The sequence below is a fragment of the Culex quinquefasciatus genome, chromosome 1 (genome assembly GCF_015732765.1).
Source record: "Culex quinquefasciatus strain JHB chromosome 1, VPISU_Cqui_1.0_pri_paternal, whole genome shotgun sequence".
In the NCBI taxonomy this organism is placed as follows: domain Eukaryota; kingdom Metazoa; phylum Arthropoda; class Insecta; order Diptera; family Culicidae; genus Culex; species Culex quinquefasciatus.
In genome coordinates, this window is record NC_051861.1 from 55,867,434 (window position 1) to 55,895,396 (window position 27,963).

General features: G+C 37.6%; 2 protein-coding genes and 1 long non-coding RNA gene across 3 annotated transcripts; 1 reads left to right on the forward strand and 2 right to left on the reverse strand.

The window, feature by feature from the left end:
- Nucleotides 1–219: 219 nt before the first annotated feature.
- Nucleotides 220–727, reverse strand: LOC119765252. The gene is made up of 2 exons (XR_005276598.1): nucleotides 514–727; nucleotides 220–454 (listed from the first exon to the last, which is right to left on the reverse strand). It is a non-coding gene; the product is annotated as an uncharacterized LOC119765252 (long non-coding RNA).
- A 17,588-nt stretch (nucleotides 728–18,315) lies between these two features.
- Nucleotides 18,316–19,302, forward strand: LOC119765628. The gene is made up of 2 exons (XM_038249895.1): nucleotides 18,316–18,597; nucleotides 18,657–19,302. The coding sequence occupies exons 1-2, from the start codon at nucleotides 18,444–18,446 to the stop codon at nucleotides 18,899–18,901; spliced, it is 399 nt and encodes a 132-aa protein (XP_038105823.1). The 5' UTR covers nucleotides 18,316–18,443; the 3' UTR covers nucleotides 18,902–19,302.
- On the reverse strand, nucleotides 19,245–23,013 carry LOC6039494 (ribonuclease H1). Its single transcript, XM_038249894.1, is given in 3 exon segments — nucleotides 19,245–19,357; nucleotides 19,359–19,805; nucleotides 22,495–23,013. Coding segments are annotated over 3 exon segments (525 nt in total). The 5' UTR covers nucleotides 22,522–23,013; the 3' UTR covers nucleotides 19,245–19,306.
- Between the last annotated feature and the right edge of the window lie 4,950 nt (nucleotides 23,014–27,963).

A 27,963-nucleotide genomic window follows, 5' to 3' on the forward strand; every position in this document is an offset into this window, starting at 1 on the left:
GTTCCTGGCTCGATTCTCGTTGTTGAAACATACGAGTTTTTTTTTTTTTAATAAGCACGAGCACGAGCATAATTCTATCGACCACCTCGAGCTGTGTTTGCTGAGTCCGTAAACGGTGCTATTACTCGAACGATTGCTGCCCAGTTTTGGGTGAAGGATAATTGAAATTATGTGGATTTGGCTGTAAATTCAGCAATATTATATTTAAAAAACAACACATTTTGGACGAAAGAAGTCTGTATATTGACATTATTGGACCAAAATTCCCCAGCCGGACTAAGCAGTCGTAATCGTCTTCTTCGAACCATCTAGTATCTTGTATTTGGGATTTCATCTTATCCGAAAGGAATGGTTCTGCTTCACATAACCGTAATAAAACTGGAGGATCTTACAGGACAGGAGGTCGTCAAGAAGTTCCCTGGACATGTGCCATTGAAGGGCACTGGTCACTGGTCTGAAATAAATCATGTGATAAGCCTTGAACACGAACACATTTATTAAGCTCTAAAATACCAAAACCACTAAAATTTACGACGGGATCTTTCAAGAACTCAGACAGCGGTTCTAATCACGCTGATTTCATCACATTTGTAGTAGATTCCACTAGTTCTTTCACTGAAATAAACAAGCTCTCTTTTACAAAATCTGTCGTAATTGGAAATTCAAAACAAACAAAAACAAAGTTGCTATGGTAAGCTCAGGAAGTGTGATGAAAAATCACTGTGATAAAAAGGTACCGTCATCTGGGGCGAATCGGGACTACAGTCTGAATAGGGACAGCAGTGTTTAGAGCACTTACAGGTTTTAAATTTGGAAATGGGTGTACACATTTTGTTGGTCTGAGTCTGTTCTATCCGAAACCAACCAGAAAATTAAATTTTTGTGCTCTGACTTGGTTAAAACTGCTGTCCCAATTCGCCCCATGTGTCCCGATTCGCCCCAGTTGACGGTACTGTGAAGAAATTATTGAGGCAAGACTCTAGTAAAGTGCAAACTGCGCAATAATTCACTGGGGGTTTTGCTATCACGAGCTACAGAAAAACATGCGTAGTTTTTTCCTGAGTTGATCATGTGATGGTTCTGCAATGTTGTAATTCTTACAAATATACTCGAAAGCAGTTCTCACGTTTTCAGAATAGTGCTTCGTTATATCGTACAGGGACACTACGGTATTATTATCCATACTTTCAAAAGAACACAACAACGAACTGATACGAATATTCGACGAATCGTTTCTGTAAAATACTTAGAATAGGAATTTCTAATTTTATTAAACGTACCTAAGTACCAACAAAGTCATGAATATCAAATCAATTTCAAAACATACATAGCAGGTACGTCATTTCTGCCTCCACAGGTAAATAATGTGATTTTAACCAAGCGTATACGCGAAATCATTAATTTCCTTGCATGAATCAAAATGTTCAAAATGGCATAACTCAAAAAGTGCACATAAGTGCACTTTGAAATTTGGAGACAAGTTAGGACATGGTTCAAATTTTAAGCTGCAAAATTTTCAGATCGCACAAATGCACACAAAAAAAGTACTCGATTAACAAAGTTGAAAAAAAAACTAAATTTTGAATAAAAATCCATCTTTTTTGATTTTTGTTATTTTTTTAGCCTGTAAAAGTATGTTTTGTAAAATATTATTGAAAAGTTGAATCAATTACCTTTCTGAATATAATCATTTTTTTGTCAAAAAACATGTTTTTTCTTACCACTTTCGCCTTTGAAGGTCTGCAATTCAGTGAATTTTGAACCTACAACTTTCAAACTCGGGATTTTTCTTAGTTAGAATGTTTATTTTCGAAAAAAAATACCAAAAAATTAATTAGAGTATGTCAGTTTTTCGATTTATGGCCGCCTGAAACCCCATAGTGCAATGGTCAATTCAATATTCTTAGACAATTTGATTGCTGCCCGGTACAACCAAAAATATCTAAGAACGGAAATTTCCACACTGTGCTCCAAGGCTACGCCCATACAGTCCCGTGGGGATTTGGGAGGGGATGTTTTTGTTGTTCACTAGTGGCAAAAGTGCAGGGAACCCATGCGATTTTTAAAAGTGAACGGAATATTTTTGGGAGGTTTGGAATGGAGGTTAGAGGAATTTCATCGGGCCGATGAAAATGGTTTAATGCGTAATGTATTAAATGATTTGGATGTTTGTAAGTGTAAATGGTAGTCTGTAGTGTATTATCTAATGAGCATATAGTTTTGTAATAATAATAATAATAATAATAAATATTATAAATATAGTAAATAAAATAAATATAAATATAATCAAGATGATTCCCGGAAGCTGTAAAAAATAGCAGTAAATTAAAATCTAAATGCACCAGATGGTTCCCATGCTGTTTTAGAAAGATTCGTTAATTTAAGCAATTTGATGATATATGGTTCATTTAAAATACAAATGCTCCTGATGGTTCCCTTGCTGTTTTAGTAAGTGTCGTTAGTTTATGTACAGTATGTAAAAAAAGTATTTACACCCCTTGGGCACTATGCACATTTTGTGATGAAACATGTAAAAAATTTAAAGTTTGACAGGAACCTAGTACTACGTTTTGTTCAGAAACTCATGCCAAACATTTTGCTACAAAAAGCTCATGAAAAGATGATTTCTATAAAAAGTTATATAACAAATAAAATTACGAAAATAAAAAAGGTGCAAAAAAAGTTTGTACACCTTTCGAAAAATTAACATAAATAATGTTATTTGTTGCTATCACCATAAATCCAGTCTCCCAACTCCAAATAGGCATCCTTGACTGATTAAAAAAAGAATTTGGATTGAATATAAAGTTTACTAACTACTTAGTATAAAAGTTTATATAACTCTGGAAATTCTATATAAAACTTATCTAAACTTAATTTTGCAAACTTTTAATTCAACTAAATGTCAATATATTACCATATAATTGCTAAATAAACATTTTGAAGTGGGTATAACACCGTTTTGGGGGTATTTGTATCGATAGAATAGATTTTTCGTTGGAATTTCGTACCAACCCGGAATTACGTCGTAGGAAAATCCGCCGGCATCGAACCGGTCCACGATTCACAAGTTAACCTATGTGGAATCGGAAAGGGCATAAAATTTCCGATCTTTTGATACCCAAACATCTAGGTTTTCTTTAAAACCTACGTTTTTAAATACCTAAGCAAAAACGTTGTTATGGTTTCGTTTGAGCAACCTGCCAAAAATGTATGGAATTTCGTAATTTTGTTCTCGTGGATCAAACTTACTTTTTGCCTAGGTATTTAAAAACGTAGGTTTTAAAGAAAACGTAGATGTTTGGGTATCAAAAGATCGGAAATTTTATGCCCTTTCCGATTCCACATAGGTTGACTTGTGAATCGTGGACCGGTTCGGATGCCGGCGGATTTTCCTACGACGTAATTCCGGGTTGGTACGAAATTCCAACGAAAAATCTATTCTATCGATACAAATACCCCAAAACGGTGTTATACCCACTCCAAAATGTTTATTTAGCAATTATATGGTAATATATTGACATTTAGTTGAATTAAAAGTTTTCAAAATTAAGTTTAGATAAGTTTTATATAGAATTTCCAGAGTTATATAAACTTTTATACTAAGTAGTTAGTAAACTTTATATTCAATCCAAATTCTTTTTTTAATCAGTCAAGGATGCCTATTTGGAGTTGGGAGACTAGATTTATGGTGATTTGTCAACAAATAACATTATTTATGTTAATTTTGGAAAGGTGTACATACTTTTGCGCCTTTTTTATTTTCGTAATAGTATTTGTTATATAACTTTTATAGAAATCATCTTTTCATGAGCTTTTGTAGCAAAATGTTTGGCTTTTGTAACAAAATGTTTGACTACCTGAGTTATTTTCCAAAATTCTAAACAGTCTTTTCAAGACTAACCCCGCCTGAAATTTTGTTGTATTTTACAAACGAAGCCATCTTTTAAGAGAACTTTGCTTGCAAAATGCGTCAAAACAAAGGTAAACGCAAATCTTCTGAAGATTTGGTCGTTACGTCGGTGAAGCGTTTGAACGCTAAACCGGCTAACGGAAACAGAAAAAGAAAACAGCCTCTTCTGAGGTCTGATTCTGATTCTGAATGTGAGGTCAATCCTCCAATTCCATTGACAAACAGTTTCGGTGTTTTATCCGAAACTGATGACAAGAACCTTCTTCTCGTACTGAGCCTTCTGCCGTCGAGAAACGAGTAAAGGCTCCGCCAATTGTTGTGACTTCCGTCTCCGATTTGGCCAGCTTTCGAACGCAACTGAAGAATTGCAAGGAAACTTGCAATTTGAAGGTTTCGTTCCAGCTTGGTCGAAGAGGAGAATGTCGCTTGTTGACGGAATCTTTACAAGATCACCAAACTTTTGTTGGTTATTTGAAAAACCACAAACACAATTTCTACACGTATGAGACCAAGAATGCTCGGCCATTCAAGGCGGTCTTGAAAGGTCTCTCCAACGACTTGTCGGTGGATGAGATCAAAAACGAACTTAAGGTGTTGCTTGGCTTTGCCCCATCCCAAGTAATACCAATGAAGAAAAAATCAAACGGGAATATTTCTCGCTTTGGTTTGACTTCACAATTTTATCTGATTCATTTCAACAGAAATGAAATCAACAATTTGAAACTTTTGGACAAAGTTCAGTTTTTGTTCCATGTACGGGTAAAGTGGGAGCATTTTAAGAAACATGGCGGTAATGGCCAGAATCTGACCCAGTGCCGGCGTTGCCAGGCATTCGGTCACGGTACTGATCATTGCGCCATGGTTCCAAAATGCATGGTTTGCGGGGATTCTTCTCACGACAAGGACAATTGTCCCGTGAAAGAAGTCACCCAATTTAAATGTGCAAATTGTGGTGGAAATCACAAATCAAATTTCTGGGATTGCCCCATCAGAAAAAGGTTTTGGATTCTCGTGCTAAGCATCAGCCGAAATCCAAACCGAAATTTTCTCAAAGTCAGGTTGTACCTGCATCTTTAAATCAAACGTTCGTGCTGTCTCACTCGAACAATGCTAGAAATACCCCTACCGTGGAAAAGTTAGGTAACAACAATGGCATTTCTTATGCTAACGTCGTTTCGGGTTCATCCACGAATTTTAAATCCTCTACCAATCTTTCTGAAATTGGGCAGGTACCTCAAATCTCATTTGAAAATTTTTCTGCTGGCAACGCTTTGGGATCTTCTGATCTCGGTGATGTTACGTTTGAAAAATGACTTTTTGCAAAACTCACTGTTTGGTTTGATTCAAACAATGAGTAATGCTACATCCATGATGGAAGCAATCCAGATTGGATTAAAATTTGCGAATGATGTTGTTCTTACCCTGAAGTTTAATCATGGATCTAAGTAATTCCATCAATATTATGAATTTTAATGCTCGCTCTTTAAAAGCGAAAGAAAATGAATTTTTCAACTTTTACGAGTTCATAACGTGCATGTTGCTGTTATAACCGAAACATTTTAAAAACTGGCACTTATTTGAAAAGTGATCCAGATTATAAAGTTATAACTAATAACCGAATGAATCGAAATGGCGGTGGAGTTGCAATAGTTATCCACCGTAGTATGACTTATAGCACGTTACGTGACTTTAAGTTAAAAGTTATTGAAAGTTTGGGCATTGAACTTGAAACTTCTTTTGGGAAAATTATGATTGCAGCTGCATATTTGCCATTCCAATGCACTGGGGAAAATAAAAATTATTTCAAAGGGGATTTGAATAAACTTACTCGGCATAGATCTCGATTTTTGATCATCGGTGATTTTAATGCCAAACACCAATCTTGGAATAATTCAAAAGTAAATTCCAATGGTAAAATTCTGTTCAGAGATTGCACTTCTGGTCTTTATTCGGTTTTATACCCGAATGGGCCAACTTGCTTTTCTTCTGTTAGAAATCCATCAACAATTGATTTGGTGTTGACAAATCAAAGTCAGTATTGTGGTCCTTTAGTGACTCATGCTGATTTTGATTCTGATCATCTTCCAGTAACTTTTTCACTTTCTCATGAAGCAGTTACCAGACCCAATAGTTCTGTGTTTAATTACCACAAAGCTAATTGGGACAGGTATCAGCATCATATTGAGAATAATTTAAATCATGATTTTGTTTTAGAAACCAAAGCTGATATTGATTCAGCCTTGGAATCTTTAACTAATGCAATTTTGGATGCTAGGAATATTGCTATTCCTAAAGTCCAAGTCAAATTTGATTCTCCCATTATTGATGACGATCTTCAGCTTCTGATTCGTCTGAAAAATGTTCGCCGAAGACAGTATCAACGTTCTCGTGATCCTGCACTGAAGCGAATTCAAAAAGATTTGCAAAAGGTTATTGGCCACAGATTCAAATGAAAAGTTCGCAAGAGATGTCGAACAAATTAAACCTTATTCCAAACCTTTTTGGAAACTTTCAAAGGTTCTTAAGAAACCTCAAAAACCCATCCCTTCTTTAAAAGATGGTGATAATATTCTATTAACTAATGGGGAAAAAGCTCAAAAACTTGCTCAGCAGTTTGAGAGTGCTCATAATTTCAACTTGAATGTTTTGAGTCCTATTGAAAATCAAATTTCAATAGAATTTCAGAATATTGTTGAACAAGAATTTTCATCAGATGAAGTTTTTAATACGGATCTGAATGAAATAAAATCTATTATCAAAAAATTTAAAAATATGAAAGCCCCTGGTGAGGATGGCATTTTTACATTTTAATTAAAAATTACCAGAAGCAACTTTAAGTTGCTTGGTCAAAATTTTCAACAAATGTTTTGATTTGGCATATTTTCCCAGTAGTTGGAAAAATGCCAAAGTAATTCCGATTTTGAAACCGGATAAAAATCCTGCTGAAGCCTCAAGCTATCGGCCCATTAGTTTGCTTTCATCTATTAGTAAATTATTCGAAAGAATAATTCTTAATAGAATGATGACGCACATTAATGAAAATTCAATTTTCGCTGATGAGCAGTTTGGATTTCGCCTTGGGCATTCAACTACTCATCAGTTGTTGAGAGTTTCAAATTTAATTCGAAGCAACAAATCTGAGGGCTATTCTACTGGCGCTGCTCTTCTAGACATAGAAAAAGCATTTGACAGTGTTTGGCATAAAGGTTTGATTGCGAAATTGAAAAGGTTTAATTTTCCGATTTATATCGTGAAAATTATTCAAAATTATTTGACGGATCGTACTCTGCAGGTATGTTATCAGAATAGCAAATCTGATCAACTACCTGTACGTGCTGGCGTCCCTCAAGGAAGCATTTTGGGTCCAATTTTATACAATATTTTTACTTCTGACTTGCCTGATTTGCCCCCAGGATGTCAGAAATCACTTTTTGCTGATGACACAAGCATCTCCGCCAAAGGCAGAAGCCTTCGTGTCATCACAAGAAGATTACAAAAAGCTTGGATATTTTCAATTCTTATTTGAAAGAATGGAAAATTACTCCAAATGCTGCAAAACTCAACTTATTATTTTCCCTCACAAACCAAGGGCTGATTTTCTTAAACCAAAAGTCATCACATTATAAAGATGAATGAGGTAAATTTAAAGTGGGAGGATCAAGTGAAATATCTTGGACTTGGTTTTGACAAAACCTTACTTACAAGGATCACATTGAAAGTATCCAGGTTAAATGTAACAAATATATTAAATGTTTGTATCCACTTATAAACAGGAATTCTAGACTTTGTCTCAAGAATAAACTGTTAATTTATAAACAAATTTTCAGACCTGCCATGCTTTATGCTGTGCCGATCTGGACAAGCTGTTGCTTAACCAGGAAGAAAAAACTTCAGAGGATTCAGAACAAAATTCTGAAAATGATTCTGAAACTTCCTCCTGGTTCAGCACCAGTGAACTTCATCAATTAGCCGAAGTTGACACTTTGGATGTTATGTCCAATAAGATAATTGATGCATTTCGACAAAAATCATTGCAGTCTTCAGCTGCATTGATCCGCTCTTTATATAGTTTATAAGTTAGTTTTAAGGTATCCCTTTTCCCTTTTGTACATGTAGGACCTCCTACATTTGAAATCACTGAATAGCGAAAGCTACAATATTTCATGAATAAATGAAAGTTGCTGGTATTTAAAATTGAGGTGAAAAGTCATCGTTTGTGATTGGACACTCAATAATATTTTAACTGAATGAATGTACATGGAAAAGAAATTGGAATAAATATAAATTAAAAAAAAAAAAAGAGACTGGCCAGCTTCTTTCAAAATAACTTTTTTCTTCCTTTTTCTCCCGTGCGAAACAACGATGCCGGCCAAACACGAGAAAACGTTTCAAAAATCACTGTAAACATAAAAATAATTTTAAAAAAGTAGTTTTGATGCACATTTTTTCATATTAATTACATAAATGGATTTGTTTACAGTTGCTGATAAAACCATGCATGTTTATTTAAAAAAATGTTTTGTTCTTGATTAATGATTATTAAATATCATTTCAAACTGCAATTATGATGCTTCAGTTATGTACAATTGACTATAGTTTTGATTAATTAAATTTTTTACGGCTTCAGCATTTTTGCTACTTTTAACACGAAACAGCTATATTTATACTCATAATTGAAAAAAATATGCGTTTAGGTTGATAACAACAAGCATTTATTGTATGTTTAAGAGAAACTTTTGCTTAAATACACAGTTTTCTTTATTTTTGAAGGTTTAATTAACAGGGTCCACTTTTGGAAAAGTTTGATTTTCGTTTTCCTATATTGGACCCCTAATTTTTGCTCGAAAATGAGCAGTTCTTCGCTTTATTTTAGTGAAGTTCCTTAAAATTACATTGTTTCGACTTGCTGAAGTTAAATAATCAGTCAAAAATGATTGAATAGTTAATTCAATCATAAAATTTAATTGCAGTTTTGTTGTGAAAATGCTAGTGGCCATGCTGATTTCTGATGCCGAACTCAAAACACTTATTTTGGTAAAAAGGACAATTCAATATCAGTCAACATTGATATAAATGATGCTGAACATGTCAAATAAAAGATTTGTAGGCAACAACACGCTTGAAATTGTGATTTTATTGAATTTTTCATCAAAAACCCTTCAGAGGGTTCACGATAGGAAAGGGGTCCACTAATGGATAACGTACCTTAGATAAAGTTGTGTGTGAAGGACTTTTAGAACACACCAAATCGAGTCTGCGATCAGCAGAGAAGCGAGTCAGACGTGCGTCCCTCACAAACCAAAAAAGTGCTAAAAAGTGCAAAAAATGCCTCACGGCAAGAAAAAGAGGCGGTCCTCACCAGCAGGATCGGCATATTTGAAGAAGCTTAAGAATGCCGAAGTGCTGCCTGCAAAGCCAGGAAGTTTGAGCAAGGACGATCAAAAATTTCTGGAAACCAGTTCGCTACCCTCCCTGTGGACGTGAGCGAGAAGGAAGAATTTGAACGACGGGAAAAGTTGCCACCCATTTTTGTGAAAACATCGTCATCGGATTCGGTGCGAAAGTGGCTGACCGGGTTTATCAAATCTGATGCTTTACGAGCTTCCATTCGCTTGTGTGCTGATGGACTCAAAATTCTGCTACCTACCAGAAAGGATTACAACTACGTTCGGGATTTCCTGAACAACACAAAGATTGAATACTAAAGCCATGACGATCCAGGTAAACGCCTCATGAAACAGGTCCTCCGAGGCCTGTATGACATGGATGTGAGTGTGCTGAAAGAAGAGCTAAAAACTCTTAAGTTGAACGTGATCGAAGTCTTCAAGATGACGAGACACAACAAGGACATCAAGTATCGTGATCAACTGTACCTGGTTCATCTCGAGAAAGATCGACAACGCCGTCTGAGCTGAAAGCAGTTCGGGCAATTTTCAACATCATCGTGACTTGGGAACGTTATCGTCCAGTGCACCGTGACGTGACGCAATGTTCGAACTGTTTGCAGTTTGGGCACGGTGGAAGGAACTGTTTCATCAAGAGTCGTTGTGCAACCTGCGGAGGTGAGCACAAAACTCAAGCTTGCGAAACAATCAACGAGAACATTGGAGCCAAATGCTGCAATTGCGGCGGCGACCATTCGACCAAGAATCGAAGCTGCCCAAAACGTGCTGAGTTTGTGAAAATTCGGTAGCAAGCGACGACGAGGCACCAACCAAATCGTCGCAAAACACTACCAACTTTCACGGACGTGGATTTTGCTGCTTTGGCGTCACCTGGAGCGGGATCTGTTCGAGTGGTTCCAAATCTGCAGCCATTGCCGTTGAATCAGCGGCAAAAAGTTGCTGAGAATATAACACCTCCTGGCTTCAGTCAGCAACCGAGGGAAAACCAACCAACATCAACGGGTGAAGGCAGCAGTGACCTGTTTTCACCACAAGAACTTCTGAACATTTTCATCGAGATGACAACAACACTGCGTCGTTGCAAAACTCGTGCGGAACAAGTAAGAACGCTTGGAGGATTTATCTTAAAATACAGTTCGTAGTTTACTCGTTCTAATGATTTTGAATATTTCAATGAATTTGCTTTTTTAGTTTTAAGTTAGGATTAGTTGTTAAAGTGATTTTTTTTCTTTTTTACCCAAATGTATTCGATTCAATGCAAAAATGTAAAACAATTTGAAGTAAATAAATGAATGTGAACAGTTAATAAGAAAACGAAAAATATAACAAAGATGAAGAGCATTTAGCCATACCACTTAGAATGTTAATGAAATGTAATTATTATAATAAAGTTCAATAAAGACATATTTAATTTCAAATTTCAACACACCAAATCGTACAACTTTGCTGAACATAGTGTTGATTTTTGATGAATACAAAATCAGTGTCTTGCGAACCTTCGTGGTGAACGGACACTAGAGCTGCGGTATTTTTTACTACCTAAGCTCAGAGTTATTTCAAAACAAAATTCACAGTCTTTTTAAAGACTACCTGAGTTATTTTCCAAAATTCTAAACAGTCTTTTCAAGACTAACCCCGCCTGAAATTTTGTTGTATTTTACAAACGAAGCCATCTTTTTAAGAGAACTTTGCTTGCAAAATGCGTCAAAACAAAGGTAAACGCAAATCTTCTGAAGATTTGGTCGTTACGTCGGTGAAGCGTTTGAACGCTAAACCGGCTAACGGAAACAGAAAAAGAAAACAGCCTCTTCTGAGGTCTGATTCTGATTCTGAATGTGAGGTCAATCCTCCAATTCCATTGACAAACAGTTTCGGTGTTTTATCCGAAACTGATGACAAGAACCTTCTCCTCGTACTGAGCCTTCTGCCGTCGAGAAACGAGTAAAGGCTCCGCCAATTGTTGTGACTTCCGTCTCCGATTTGGCCAGCTTTCGAACGCAACTGAAGAATTGCAAGGAAACTTGCAATTTGAAGGTTTCGTTCCAGCTTGGTCGAAGAGGAGAATGTCGCTTGTTGACGGAATCTTTACAAGATCACCAAACTTTTGTTGGTTATTTGAAAAACCACAAACACAATTTCTACACGTATGAGACCAAGAATGCTCGGCCATTCAAGGCGGTCTTGAAAGGTCTCTCCAACGACTTGTCGGTGGATGAGATCAAAAACGAACTTAAGGTGTTGCTTGGCTTTGCCCCATCCCAAGTAATACCAATGAAGAAAAAATCAAACGGGAATATTTCTCGCTTTGGTTTGACTTCACAATTTTATCTGATTCATTTCAACAGAAATGAAATCAACAATTTGAAACTTTTGGACAAAGTTCAGTTTTTGTTCCATGTACGGGTAAAGTGGGAGCATTTTAAGAAACATGGCGGTAATGGCCAGAATCTGACCCAGTGCCGGCGTTGCCAGGCATTCGGTCACGGTACTGATCATTGCGCCATGGTTCCAAAATGCATGGTTTGCGGGGATTCTTCTCACGACAAGGACAATTGTCCCGTGAAAGAAGTCACCCAATTTAAATGTGCAAATTGTGGTGGAAATCACAAATCAAATTTCTGGGATTGCCCCATCAGAAAAAGGTTTTGGATTCTCGTGCTAAGCATCAGCCGAAATCCAAACCGAAATTTTCTCAAAGTCAGGTTGTACCTGCATCTTTAAATCAAACGTTCGTGCTGTCTCACTCGAACAATCTAGAAATACCCCTACCGTGGAAAAGTTAGGTAACAACAATGGCATTTCTTATGCTAACGTCGTTTCGGGTTCATCCACGAATTTTAAATCCTCTACCAATCTTTCTGAAATTGGGCAGGTACCTCAAATCTCATTTGAAAATTTTTCTGCTGGCAACGCTTTGGGATCTTCTGATCTCGGCGATGTTACGTTTGAAAAATGACTTTTTGCAAAACTCACTGTTTGGTTTGATTCAAACAATGAGTAATGCTACATCCATGATGGAAGCAATCCAGATTGGATTAAAATTTGCGAATGATGTTGTTCTTACCCTGAAGTTTAATCATGGATCTAAGTAATTCCATCAATATTATGAATTTTAATGCTCGCTCTTTAAAAGCGAAAGAAAATGAATTTTTCAACTTTTACGAGTTCATAACGTGCATGTTGCTGTTATAACCGAAACATTTTAAAAACTGGCACTTATTTGAAAAGTGATCCAGATTATAAAGTTATAACTAATAACCGAATGAATCGAAATGGCGGTGGAGTTGCAATAGTTATCCACCGTAGTATGACTTATAGCACGTTACGTGACTTTAAGTTAAAAGTTATTGAAAGTTTGGGCATTGAACTTGAAACTTCTTTTGGGAAAATTATGATTGCAGCTGCATATTTGCCATTCCAATGCACTGGGAAAATAAAAATTATTTCAAAGGGGATTTGAATAAACTTACTCGGCATAGATCTCGATTTTTGATCATCGGTGATTTTAATGCCAAACACCAATCTTGGAATAATTCAAAAGTAAATTCCAATGGTAAAATTCTGTTCAGAGATTGCACTTCTGGTCTTTATTCGGTTTTATACCCGAATGGGCCAACTTGCTTTTCTTCTGTTAGAAATCCATCAACAATTGATTTGGTGTTGACAAATCAAAGTCAGTATTGTGGTCCTTTAGTGACTCATGCTGATTTTGATTCTGATCATCTTCCAGTAACTTTTTCACTTTCTCATGAAGCAGTTACCAGACCCAATAGTTCTGTGTTTAATTACCACAAAGCTAATTGGGACAGGTATCAGCATCATATTGAGAATAATTTAAATCATGATTTTGTTTTAGAAACCAAAGCTGATATTGATTCAGCCTTGGAATCTTTAACTAATGCAATTTTGGATGCTAGGAATATTGCTATTCCTAAAGTCCAAGTCAAATTTGATTCTCCCATTATTGATGACGATCTTCAGCTTCTGATTCGTCTGAAAAATGTTCGCCGAAGACAGTATCAACGTTCTCGTGATCCTGCACTGAAGCGAATTCAAAAGATTTGCAAAAGGTTATTGACCACAGATTCACTCTCCTGCGAAATGAAAAGTTCGCAAGAGATGTCGAACAAATTAAACCTTATTCCAAACCTTTTGGAAACTTTCAAAGGTTCTTAAGAAACCTCAAAACCCATCCCTTCTTTAAAAGATGGTGATAATATTCTATTAACTAATGGGAAAAAGCTCAAAAACTTGCTCAGCAGTTTGAGAGTGCTCATAATTTCAACTTGAATGTTTTGAGTCCTATTGAAAATCAAATTTCAATAGAATTTCAGAATATTGTTGAACAAGAATTTTCATCAGATGAAGTTTTTAATACGGATCTGAATGAAATAAAATCTATTATCAAAAATTTAAAAATATGAAAGCCCCTGGTGAGGATGGCATTTTTACATTTTAATTAAAAATTACCAGAAGCAACTTTAAGTTGCTTGGTCAAAATTTTCAACAAATGTTTTGATTTGGCATATTTTCCCAGTAGTTGGAAAAATGCCAAAGTAATTCCGATTTTGAAACCGGATAAAAATCCTGCTGAAGCCTCAAGCTATCGGCCCATTAGTTTGCTTTCATCTATTAGTAAATTATTCGAAAGAATAATTCTTAATAGAATGATGACGCACATTAATGAAAATTCAATTTTCGCTGATGAGCAGTTTGGATTTCGCCTTGGGCATTCAACTACTCATCAGTTGTTGAGAGTTTCAAATTTAATTCGAAGCAACAAATCTGAGGGCTATTCTACTGGCGCTGCTCTTCTAGACATAGAAAAAGCATTTGACAGTGTTTGGCATAAAGGTTTGATTGCGAAATTGAAAAGGTTTAATTTTCCGATTTATATCGTGAAAATTATTCAAAATTATTTGACGGATCGTACTCTGCAGGTATGTTATCAGAATAGCAAATCTGATCAACTACCTGTACGTGCTGGCGTCCCTCAAGGAAGCATTTTGGGTCCAATTTTATACAATATTTTTACTTCTGACTTGCCTGATTTGCCCCAGGATGTCAGAAATCACTTTTGCTGATGACACAAGCATCTCCGCCAAAGGCAGAAGCCTTCGTGTCATCACAAGAAGATTACAAAAAGCTTGGATATTTTCAATTCTTATTTGAAAGAATGGAAAATTACTCCAAATGCTGCAAAACTCAACTTATTATTTTCCCTCACAAACCAAGGGCTGATTTTCTTAAACCAAAAGTCATCACATTATAAAGATGAATGAGGTAAATTTAAAGTGGGAGGATCAAGTGAAATATCTTGGACTTGGTTTTGACAAAACCTTACTTACAAGGATCACATTGAAAGTATCCAGGTTAAATGTAACAAATATATTAAATGTTTGTATCCACTTATAAACAGGAATTCTAGACTTTGTCTCAAGAATAAACTGTTAATTTATAAACAAATTTTCAGACCTGCCATGCTTTATGCTGTGCCGATCTGGACAAGCTGTTGCTTAACCAGGAAGAAAAACTTCAGAGGATTCAGAACAAAATTCTGAAAATGATTCTGAAACTTCCTCCCTGGTTCAGCACCAGTGAACTTCATCAATTAGCCGAAGTTGACACTTTGGATGTTATGTCCAATAAGATAATTGATGCATTTCGACAAAAATCATTGCAGTCTTCAGCTGCATTGATCCGCTCTTTATATAGTTTATAAGTTAGTTTTAAGGTATCCCTTTTCCCTTTTGTACATGTAGGACCTCCTACATTTGAAATCACTGAATAGCGAAAGCTACAATATTTCATGAATAAATTAAACCTCGTATAAGAGCGCCTCGCATATGCAACTTTGCATATACGAGTCATTCCACCTGATTCGGTTTTGTCGCAAGAGTTGCATATGCGAGGTACAGGGCTTATGGGAATTTGGCTATATGGGAGACATGGGCTATATTTTTATAAAAAATCAACTAAACTATACAAATTTATACTGTTTTGGAATCGTTATGAAGTCAGCTATACAGCTACACCAAATTTACATGGTTTACGATGTTCTAGGTTATCCGAAACTTTGTCAAGTTAAGGCCTATGTGTTCAACGCCGTACAAGTATGAGGTAGGCGATTTGACTGTGGTTTTTGACCACAGATCATATCCGGATAGCCTCAGGGAGGTTCAGGGACTAGTCTACCGATATGTGGTGATGTTCTGGGTCTTCTGTAGAGTCCCGGGAGGTACGTCCGATGGGTCTACCGCCGTAACACGGCAGAGGTCGGTAGTTTTAGACCTCAGATCATATCCGGATAGCCTCAGGGAGGTTCAGGGACTAGTCTACCGGTATGTGGTGATGTTCTGGGTCTTCTGTAGAGTCCCGGGAGTAACGGTCAATGGGTCTACAGCCGTAACTAGTCTACCGATATTGGGTCTACCACCGTAACAAGATAGAGGTCGGAGGTTTTTGACCTCAGATCATATCCGGATAGCCTCAGGGAGGTTCTGGGGCTAGTCTACCGATGTGATAGGTCTTTTGTAAGATCCCGGGAGTTACGGCCAATGGGTCTACCGCCGTAACAAGATACAGGTCTGTGATTTTTGATCTCAGATCATATCCTAATAGCCTCAGGGCCGTTACTTCCAGGACTCTACAGAAGACCCAAAAGATCATAACACATCGGTAGACTAGTCCCTGAACCGTCCTGAGGCTATCCGGATATGATCTAAGATCAAAATCCAGTGACCCCTGCCTTATTTCGGTGGTAGACTCATTGACCGTAACTCCTGGAACTCTACAGAAGACCCAGAACATCACCACACATCGGTAGACTAGTCCCTTAATCTCCCTGAGGCTATCTGAATATGATCTTAGGTCAAAATCCACCGACCCCTGCCATGCTACGGCGGTCGACCCATTGACCGCAATTCCCGGGACTCTACAGAAGACCCAAAACATCATCACACATCGGTAGACTAGTCCCTGAACCTTCCTGAGGCTATACGGATATGATCTGAGGTCAAAATCCACCGACCTCTGCCTTGTTACGGCGGTAGACCCATTGACCGTAGCTCCCGGGACTTTACAGAAGACTCAGCACATTACCAGAAGTCGGTAGACTAGTCCCTGAACCACCCTGAGGATATCTGGATATGATCTAAGGTCAAAAACCATCGACCTCTGCTTTGTTACGGCGGTAGACCCGTCGGTCGTAACTCCCGGGACTCTATAGAAGACCCAGAACATCTCCACATATCGGTAGACTAGTCCCTGAACCTCCCAGAGTCTATCTGGATATGATCTAAGGTCAAAAACCATCGACCTCTGCCTTGTTACGGCGGTAGACCTATCGGACGTACCTCCTGGGACTCTACAGAAGACCCAGAACATCACCACATACCGGTAGACTAGTCCCTGACCTCCCTGAGTCTATCTGGATATGAACTGAGGTCTAAAACTACCGACCTCTGCCGTGTTACGGCGGTAGACCCATCGGACGTACCTCCCGGGACTCTACAGAAGACACAGAACATCACCACATATCGGTAGACTAGTCCCTAAAACTCCCTGAGTCTATCTGGATATGATCTGAGGTCAAAAAACACCGACCTCTGCCTTGTTACGGCGGTAGACCCTTCAGGCGTAGCTCTCGGGACTCCACAGAAGACCCAGAACATTTCCACATATCGGTAGACTAGTCCCTGAACCTCCTTGAGGCTATCCGGATATGATCTGTGGTCAAAAACCACAGTCAAATCGCCTACCTCATACTTGTACGGCGTTGAACACATAGGCCTTAACTTGACGAAGTTTCGGATAACCTAGAACATCGTAAACCATGTAAATTTGGTGTAGCTGTATAGCTGACTTCATAACGATTCCAAAACAGTATAAATTTGTATAGTTTAGTTGATTTTTTATAAAAATATAGCCCATGTCTCCCATATAGCCAAATTCCCATAAGCCCTGTACCTCGCATATGCGTGCTTCGCATAAGAAACCCCCATATGAGGTGCATATGCGAGGTTTAACTGTAAATGAAAGTTGCTAGTATTTAAAATTGAGGTGAAAAGTCATCGTTTGTGATTGGACACTCAATAATATTTTAACTGAATGAATGTACATGGAAAAGAAATTTGAATAAATATAAATTAAAAAAAAAAAAAATTGATGAATACAAAAAAGTTACAACCAAGAGGCGGATCATAGTAATCATCCCATAAACTTTTCGCTGTCACTGTGGACGCGAAAACTTTTCGCTGTCACAGTTTTTCTCGGGCTTTAATAATTTTTGATGAAAAGTTGTGAAAGTTATGTTTTTCAAACGAATAGTTTTTGCCGGAAATTTTAAAAATCTGGATGGATCGCAGTAGAGAGCCTAGAGCTTAATAAGCTCCAGGCTCTCTAGATCGCAGTGGTGATGGTGCTGGAGAAGGACGGTTCAATCGAGGACGTGGCTCGTTCCGGGTTGGTTGCGGAACTGGTATGGAACGCGGTAGCTGTCGAGTATTCCCCAAAGACCAGGATGGTGCTGAGTTCGACCAAGAAGTGCAAAATTATCGGTCCTCGATCACCGATCCCTGTCAAGTTCAACATCCCGCGAACGGAAGGGAATCGGAGCCGAGGATCATGGATTAGTTCCAAAGCCAAAGCCAAAGCCAAAGCTACAGAAGCATGGAAAAATCATACAAAGCGCATTACGTGTGGATCGGTGGCAAGCGGAAGCAGCCCAAGCGGAAACCGGCCTTTTTGAGCGGGTACCAGCCCCCTGTTTGACGAAGACGATTGATGACAAGCTGGTTTTCATGAATTTGTTGACTGGTGAGCTCGTTCTGTTTATAAGACTACCATTCTGTCATTTATTTTGACATACATTCATTAACAGCACTGACCGGAGTAGCCTACTGTTATTGATCAATGAGTAAACAAAATATTTAAGACCTACTGCGATCGGTTTTCGGCACCACACGAAAGATTTATCTCTTAGGATTCGATCAAGGGCAATTCAGTGAGAAACTCTGGGAGTAACTCGGAGTAACTCTGAGTTTCTCAGCTTCTTCCCGAGTTTTTCAATTCCCACCCTATTGTCGATACCTTGGTATATGCAACCATGACAATGTTGTTTGTTTATGTTTTTTCGCAAATGTGAAATGCCATCCTTCGTACAAGGAAAATTTCAGCACAAATCCGAACCACGCCCGGAACAGCCTGACCAACTGCGGCATCCGGCAACCCGAGTATGGCGACCGAAAGATTCATTACAGTTTCCGGATCTGGAGGAAGGTAGGTTAATCGAAGTGCTTATTTAGTCTAGCTTTCTTAAACCCGCGATCTTCTCCCAGGTGGCCTTGCAACGTACCGTGCAGCGATCGTCCAGAATCAACATCTCAAAATGAACGCGGCCAAGCAGGCGCTCGAAAACTCCAAGGATTTGTTCCCGCAGTTGGATCCGTTGGATCACCCAAAGTGCGTCATTGTGCAGAGATTAAAGCGGCAAAAAGTGAGGACCGATGACCGGTCCGCCACTATCGACGCGATTCTTAGGACCTGGGCACGGACCCGTACCGGAAGCGACGCCGCAAGGTGATGACGGATTCGCCCCAACTGTCCAAACAGTCCCAGGTCAAGAGCTAAAGTGAAAGTGACGACTTGAAGAGGGAGCGAAGGCGACGGCGCGGCAAAAAGAAGGAAACTCCTAAAGAGACAAGAGTTGTTCCGCTGGTTGAGCAGTACGAAGCCCTGTCGGATGAGGCGGATATGGGCGGAGGAACAGCGACTGTGAAGAAGCAACTTTCGGGCAGTTTGGCGTCGCTCGTGAGCGCCGATGAGATTTTTAAGGTTGAAGGATCTTCTTTCTCGTTGGAGCTGGAATCTGGAGAGATTGAGTAGTTTTTCTCAAAAAATAAAGATTCTGGACAGTTACAAACTAATTAAGAATTTGGAAAACAGTGTATTGTAAACTAGAATAAAAAGCCACTTATCAACAAACGTTTCAACGATTTGCTTTCGGTCTGCGAAATATTGCCGAACCTTCCCGGGCATCCCCCCGCGTCCGCCCGTTCGTTCCCCAAAATGACACAATGAGCGTCGGCGTGGTTCCACTTGATCTTGATGCTTTTTTCAGCCAACTCCTGGTCCAACGGGTCCAATTCCTCAAAGTCGACCTGGTTCTTAACGGGCTTCCCCGTCGACAGCTTCCACGCGTTCCGCTTCCAGCCGGGCAGCCACTTGTTGATGGAATTTACCAAAAATTTGGAATCTGTGTTCACGGTCAGTCTTTTGATGCCCTGCTGCTTGGTCAATCGAATCGCTAGCGCAGCCGCCAGAAACTCTCCACAATTGTTGGTCGCTCGTCCACTGACCGCGTTCAGCGCGTGTCCCTCGCCAAAGTATACCCCCAGCCCGGCACAGGCCGCCGCCGTCCCATTACCCTCCCAGGAACCATCCGTGTAAACGTACACGAAACCATCCTCGTCCTGATGAAAGTTATACAGTATGTAAAAAAAGTATTTACACCCCTTGGGCACTATGTACATATTGTGATGAAACATCTAAACAATTTAATGTTGACAGAAACCTAGTACTACGTTTTGTTCAGAAACTCATGCCAGACATTTTGCTACAAAAAGCTCATGAAAAGATGATTTCTATAAAAAGTTATATAACAAATACTATTACGAAAATAAAAAAGGTGCAAAAAAAGTTTGTACACCTTTCGAAAAATTTACATAAATAATGTTATTTGTTGACAAATCACCATAAATCCAGTCTCCCAACTCAAAATAGGCATCTTTGACTGATTAAAAAAATAATTTGGATTGAATATAAAGTTTACTAACTACTTAGTATAAAAGTTTATATAACTCTGGAAATTCTATATAAAACTTATCTTAACTTAATTTTGAAATCTTCTAATTCAACTAAATGTCAATATATTACCATAGAATTGCTAAATAAACATTTTGGAGTGAGTATAACACCGTTTTGGGGGTATTTGTATCGATAGAATAGATTTTTCGTTGGAATTTCGTACCAACCCGGAATTACGTCGTCGGAAAATCCGCCGGCATCTGAACCGGTCCACAATTCACAAGTCAACCTATGTGGCATCAGAAAGGGCATAAAATTTCCGATCTTTTGATACCCATACATCCAGGTTTTCTATAAAACCCACGTTTTTAAATACCTAAGCAAAAACGTTGTTATGGTTTCGTTTGAGCAACCTGTCAAAAATGTATGGAATTTCGTAATTTTTGTTCTCGTGGATCAAACTTACTTTTTGCCCAGGTATTTAAAAACGTAGGTTTTAAGAGAGAGCGTACGGGCGCGTTTGAGAAATGTCGTGTGTGTCGTGGCAGCTTTATTTAAATCGCGATTTCAGTGCGAATTTGAAGGATTGAACCTTCTTATTTGGTGTCATTCGGTCGGCCGTGAAGAGTTTGTCGCGAAAAATGTGGAGTTTGCCCGTTTTCCTGCATTATTTGTGCTTTTTGAGCATTTTTTTTTGGTTGGTGGTGACGTTTCTGGCAAATTTTGTATTTTTTTTGCGAGCGCCGTCGTGAGTGAGAGCATTGCACACGGTAGTGTGACCTGACCTGAACATCAAAGTGATCAACTTGCATGCAAGTATTGTGCGGTGTAATATGATGGTGTTGGTCAGCCGATGACTCCCCCTCTCCACCGTACCACAGTCCTGATGTGTAATGTACGAGGGTGTTTGTCGTGAGCTGTCTGGTGGGCGCTAGAAGCGGTTTTTTTAAAACGCGATCGGCTCGGTGACGGAGTGACAGATACGCGGGGTGCAGAGTGCAACTGGCGAGAGGGGAGCCAACCAAACTTCCACTTGCTGCTGATAGGAGGCTTGAAGAAGGAAGCTGTTTCCTTATTGGTTCCAGTTTGTATCCTTTTCAGAGAAATTTCTGATATTTGTTTCTTAACTGTTTTACTATTTTTCGAACGTTTCTAAATTCCGTTAAATCTTCTCTTGTTTATATTTTTTTTTAATGAAACTATCGAAATTTCTTACAATCCCTACACTCCTTCTAATAAAACGCTTTACTATACGCCTTATTTCTTTTAATAATTAATTATTTTTCAGCTAATTATGAAGGTAATTTACTATATAAAATAAATTGATTTATTATATAATAATATTACATTTAACTATAAATTATAACACTAAACACAACTTTCACAAAAATAATGCAAAAAAAAACGGAGCGTTTGGTACGGTATGTCCACGCATCCTTCCTCCCCTGTAGATTCTGAGAAATGTGATCCGTTCTCAGAATCCTCTCTGCGGTAAACACAACGTAGTAGGGCTGGCCGCTTTAATTTTTGTAATACATTTTCGGGTGTACTCGGATGTACTACAATTATTAATAATGACAAGAAAAGTGCTTGGGGCGTAATCTAATCACAAGACTTTCCAGCATGCTTTCATCGGACTGGCTACGTTTGTGTTAGATTAGATTAGATTAGATTAGGTATTTAAAAACGTAGGTTTTAAAGAAAACCTAGATGTTTGGGTATCAAAAGATCGGAAATTTTATGCCCTTTCCGATTCCACATAGGTTGACTTGTGAATTGTGGACCGGTTCGGCTGCCGGCGGATTTTCCGACGACGTAATTCCGGGTTGTTAAGAAATTCCAACGAAAAATCTATTCTAGCGATACAAAGACCCCCAAAACGGTGTTATACCCACTCCCAAATGTTTATTTTGCAATTCTATGGTAATATATTGACATTTAGTTGAATTAGAAGATTTCAAAATTAAGTTAAGATAAGCTTTCTATAGAATTTCCAGAGTTATATAAACTTTTATACTAAGTAGCTAGTAAACTTTATATTCAATCCAAATTCTTTTTTTAATCAGTCAAGGATGCCTATTTGGAGTTGGGAGACTGGATTTATGGTGATTTGTCAACAAATAACATTATTTATGTAAATTTTTCGAAAGGTGTACAAACTTTTTTGCACCTTTTTATTTTCGTAATAGTATTTGTTATATAACTTTTATAGAAATCATCTTTTCATGAGCTTTTGAAGCAAAATGTTTGGCATGAGTTTCTGAACAAAACATAGTCCTAGGTTCCTGTCAAACTTTAAATTTTTTACATGTTTCATCACAAAATGTGCATAGTGCCCAAGGGGTGTAAATACTTTTTTTACATACTGTAAATGCCGTACTTTTCCAGCTCCGTCATCGGCTTCACACCGCTGTCCAGCTTATTCCCCTTCTCCCTGTCCCCGATCCCGACCCCCGCAGCTCATCCAGCTCCCGCTTCAACCCCTCGTTCAAGCGGCATTGATCTCTTCATAATTGTCAATCAGAACCGGCTCGCAATCCATCGGCTAAACCACGAATTGAACATAGGCCCCCGCCGACGACGAGTTACTTCTGCTGTCGGAAGCAGACCCGGAACCGATCCGCTGCCGTGCTTCCGAACAAACGCGTCCGCCTGCTGACGGGAGGGAAACTTTTTAAACTTGGCCCCAATAAATCCGGTCACTTGCCGTTGGTATTTGTTTTTCAAAACAAACAAACCTTAGCAACAGCACTTGACAATTTTTCAAACACAAGGTTGATCTATGTAGGTGGGAATGGTGAAAAGCAACCGGAGTAACTCGGAGGAACATTGAGAAACTCTCGTTACTCTGGGCAAAATTGAGGAACTCTTTTGCTCACTGAAATGCCCTTGGATTCGATCGAAACTCATTGATCACCAACAGTACACAGCAAAAAAAGTGTAAATTTGGAAGGTTTAATTTTAGAAGGTTGAATATTACCTCTTTTATGATGTAATTTTACCTCAATTTAGACTGAAAATGCGAAATTACACTAGAATAGTGGTAAAATGACACATTTTCAGAGGTGAAATTACACATTTTTTCTGACATAAAAGATGTACCCCTTTCCAGATGTAATATTACCATGATTTTTTTTTCTGTGTAGGATACTCCGGTCTGTCACGAAGTTTGACATCTTGACCAATCTTAATCTTGGTTCTGGAACATGGGTCATGTGGTCAATTCAGTATTGTATCATAGAAAAACAAAATCTGTCGATAGTTAGCCACGCGAGAATCTTACTGAACCCGCCGGAACAATAAATCCGGTGAAAATCCGACCATATCTCGGTTCGCAATTGTCCGTCCTCGGTGTCCATAAGAAAAATCCTGGTTGGACTTGGGAACCAAAGTGGAGATGGAAGTGACCAGCAATTAGTTAGGGCTTAAATTACGTTTAAAATCCGGTCACTTCGGTCCTCTTGGTAAACACGGATCCCCGAAAAACCATGGCACATCAATTTGAGAATGTTTTCCAATAAAAACATTTATGAAAAAATCGTTCTATCCTCATAAAACTGTAGAAAACTATAAAAGATCGCCGTTGATCAACGCTTTGATTATCGATAATCAACGCGTTGATCAAAGCCGTTTAAATCAACGACTCCATTGACGTTGACGATTAAATCAACGATGGTTGCGATTACAATTACGTTTAAATCAACGATCAACGACATCGATGACGTTGATTCATCGATTAACAGCATTGCTGGTTACGGTGTTCGCTTTGCGAATGATCCTGGGATCGATGCCCATCTGCTCCCAACGAGAAAGTTGAATACTTAGAAATACTTGAAATTCTTGAATATGAAAGAATAATCAAAGTCGCTCGAGGTGGGGTTCGGTCCCCCGTAGAGCGTCCAATTTCCCGGGGTTACAAATTTCCCGGGAAACGGGAAATTTTCAGCCAATTTCCCGGGAAATCCCGGGAATTCCCGGGAAATTTTAAATTTATTGAAAATTGTTATGGTCATGGTATTAATTAATATTAAGCAACAAAATTGTATATGACATCAACATTAATGGTTTAAATAAGTGTGAAGATCAATTAACAGCTTGACTGCATGTAAAAAATCATTCAACTACAAGAAAATGTATTTTGGTATTTTTTGATGAGAAATTTTAAACATGCCTCTGTGACCAGTTTATTGAAATGAGAAAAAACATGCAGAAATTATGTTTTTTATGACAAATACTGATTTCAGCTCTTGAACAAATGGTAAAGCTTTTTAGTGTTGGCTTAACTCCAAACAATCCAATGTTTTCAAATATTTGAGCAAACTTTGAATATATTCTTGCATTTTTTGAGAAAAAACAATAGAAAGTAATTTATCAATGATTTTTTTGTATTATCATGTTGCATAATTTAAATTACACGATAAACTAACATCAATCCACAAAGTCTTCTATTTTTCACATTTAGGGTAGAGTAGTCATCAATGAGACACGGGGAACAATGATAAAATGGCTCTCACAAGTCGTAGTTTCAACCAATCAGGCTCATATTTGGGGGAAAGGTGTGTCTACTGAATACACGTCTGCCATATTAGTGGCTTTGGTTATGGACGCTCCCTTGAAAAGTAGTTCATAAATGTTTGATTGTGGGGTGTAAAAGTAAATTATGGACAAAAAATACTTTTTCGCTCGTAGGCTGCCATTTACACCAAAACTAATATTTCTTCAAATTTCTTTCGACGTTCCATAGGGATTAAGTTGGGCTACAATGTCCTTTCATTAGATTTGGCCAAAATTTAGAATATACCCAGAATCCAGGGCTGTCTCATTGTTCCCCACTCATTTCAGCCCATGGGTAACAATGAGACACTTTGATTTTTCTTCAATAAACTTTTCAAAATCGATAGAAATCTTTCAAAACATGAATTAAAAGTGATTTTTGGCATATTTATAGAGTTTAAACTTCATTTAACTAAAAATACTAAGTTATTTGGTATTAATATATCGATTTTACAAAATTTCAATACTTTTTAGTGTAACTTTTGTTATTAAAAGTTTCATGTTGGCAAAATTGCTCTAAAATGTTCAAGGCAAGTCACCTGCAATGGAACTATACAAAAACATGATGTTTTGCTAGAAAAAATGTCGATTTTCGTAAAGTGTCTCATTGTTCCCCAGCTGTCTCATTGTTCCTGCCAAGTGCGTCTACAATGAGACAGTTGAATAACTCTGGCTGTAGATGTCGGATCGATCTCATATTTTGGTCAATGTTAGAACACATTAAAAGAAAGATAATGCAACTAAAAGCTCATTAAAACATGCTAATGAAAAATTAGAAAAATCGTTGAAAGTTGAAAACCAAAAGTGTCTCATTGATGACTACCCTACCCTAACCCTCTAACACCTGTAGTTGCACCAGTGCTCCATAATTCTTTTACTTCAAATTGTAATTTCTTTAGTACTAGGTATTCAACCAATTGAATTCATTCTTTTTGCACAAATTCGATTTTCATCTTCTTTGATCATGGTTTACAAAAACGTAAAAAAATCTCAATTTTAATTTGGAGGTAAAGAGTTAATATTGTTTTGATTAAATTACATCAATCTGTTGAAAATTAATACCGACTTTGATAGCCGGGGTGACTTTGATAGATTTGCGATTTTTCCACAAAATGAACAGTTCAATTAAAATACGTACGGAATGGTTTACAATCATACTGACCGTGGTAGAGAAGTGTTCAATATACCTCAAAAAGAACTTTTCATAAAATTTTGAAAAGTTCAAAAAGGTAGTTTACTATTATATTGATGAAAGTAATTATTTTAAACTTCCCAAAGTGTCATAATTTTCTCAATGAACATGATTTTGAATCGGAAAACGGAATGCATTTTCGAATTCTTTGGACAATTTTCCATTAGGAAAAGGATTAATAAGTTTGTAACCCAAGTAGCACTCATAACTTGTCGACTGTTGAATAATAGTTAGATAGCTGTTTTGAACCAACATACGAGAAAAAATGTCAACACTAGTTAAATATCAGTTTTTTTCACTACTTGTATAACTGGCTTATGTAACTCATGAGATGTGTGCCATACAAGTGTTAAAACACAGTAAACTTCACTCTTTTCCAACTTTTACACAAAACATAGGGAATATGCACTCGCTCCTAACACCATCCAATTTGCTGATTTTCACTATTAAAATAATTTTTGTTGGAACACTTTTGATAAAAACTTACTTGCTCACTTCCTATTGAGCTATTTATCACTTTATTTCACTCGAAAACACTTTTTATGAGCTGTAATTGAACGTCAAAGTTCTGATATGCCAAGATGCTGTTCCCTCATCTGGAATGTTTTACTCGAAAACAGTTTGTTGAATAAAAACAATATTGCACTGTTTGTTTCACTGCTTATCTAACATTGTCGTGTGACGGCATCTTCTAAAAACTGGGCGTGGCCAACCATTCTATAAATAACCTTAGGTTTTCTCGCTTTGTTACACAAATGTTATCGGAGAATAGATTATAAAAACTGATGCTCAACATACATATTCAACTTGACATTGCGTGTTGTTAGGTGGTGTAAATTTGTACATGAGGAATTTAGAGTTTCAAAAATGTTTATGTATTGAAGATTGCACTAGTTTTGATTGTTGACCGATTCATTTGTGAACATATCGCTGGTAAAAGCTACAAAAATTATCAGCTTATAGAGTTTATGATAGAGAAAACAACAAATCAAAATCATAGCGATTTTCAATATTACTCCGTGGTACGGTTCTCGAAATGACAGTTGAAACGGTTTGTTATAACAAAGTTATATAATGGAGTTATAGAAACTGACTTGAAACAAACTTATATAACTTCAATTCCAATGACAGCCTTTGTTCTTTAGCTAACAAAACAGACAGCAACCTTCTTATTGACGATTAGGTCAGCTTATTTACTATGAAGCCCCGTGGAGCAATGCGGAAGAGCGCCTGGACCTGCCATGGAGATAACAACAAGTCGTCGAAGTCGTCGGATCGAATCTTGGGAAAGAGGATGTTCATCAAAAAAGGAAAATCTAAAAGTTCGCCATGCAGGAAATTTCACACTAATCACATGCGCGCCATGATTGTTTTTCTTTTTTAATTCAATTTAGAATTATTTCAAATAAATCTTGCAGAAGCAAGCGTACTTTTATTATTAGCTTCGTCGTTGATTTAAATTCTAATAAGAAACGTTTGCTTACATGTAAGTTAGTCGACGGTTAGATAGCTGTTTTCAATCTAACTTTCCTTTCCAGTGTGCGCTTTGATTTGACAGCACAGCCGTAAACCACGCCCCTTTTTTTCGTTGAATCTCTTGTTAAATAGCAGAGTGTTGTCAAATACATTTGTACAACTTACTCTGATAACTTGCATCTTTTTCTGGCAAGTTATACAATAAAAAAAAGTGCGCTTTTTCCAGTTCACAGGAGTTGTAGAACAAGTTGTGATAACGAGGCGGATTGGTTATACAACCAGTTAGGAAATACGTTTATCTGACAAAGTGTGTTGCTTGGGAAATCATAAATAACTTGTGTTTGTGAAACGCAATCTCAAAAAATCTCCAGATTTATATGCATTTTCAGTAGAACAAATTTTTAAACAAAATGTGAAAACTTGTGATTCTTGCTTCGAATTCAGTATAAAATGCAATATAAATCGATAATTTCATAAACAAAACCAGTTTTACCAACTTTCAGACAAAATTCCGACTTTTTAACAATTTTACCCAAAATTTATATGTATTTTGTTAAAAAGCTTATAAACTTAGTTAACTAATCATTAACATTGATTTTTTTTTCTTAAAAACTATA

Bases quoted from the DNA above. Each gene is read 5' to 3' on its own strand.
- LOC119765628 (XM_038249895.1), top strand. From the start codon at position 18,444: ATGTTTTTTCGCAAATGTGAAATGCCATCCTTCGTACAAGGAAAATTT. The intron at 18,598-18,656 runs GTAGGTTAATCG...ATCTTCTCCCAG, and splicing joins GTTTCCGGATCTGGAGGAAG to GTGGCCTTGCAACGTACCGT.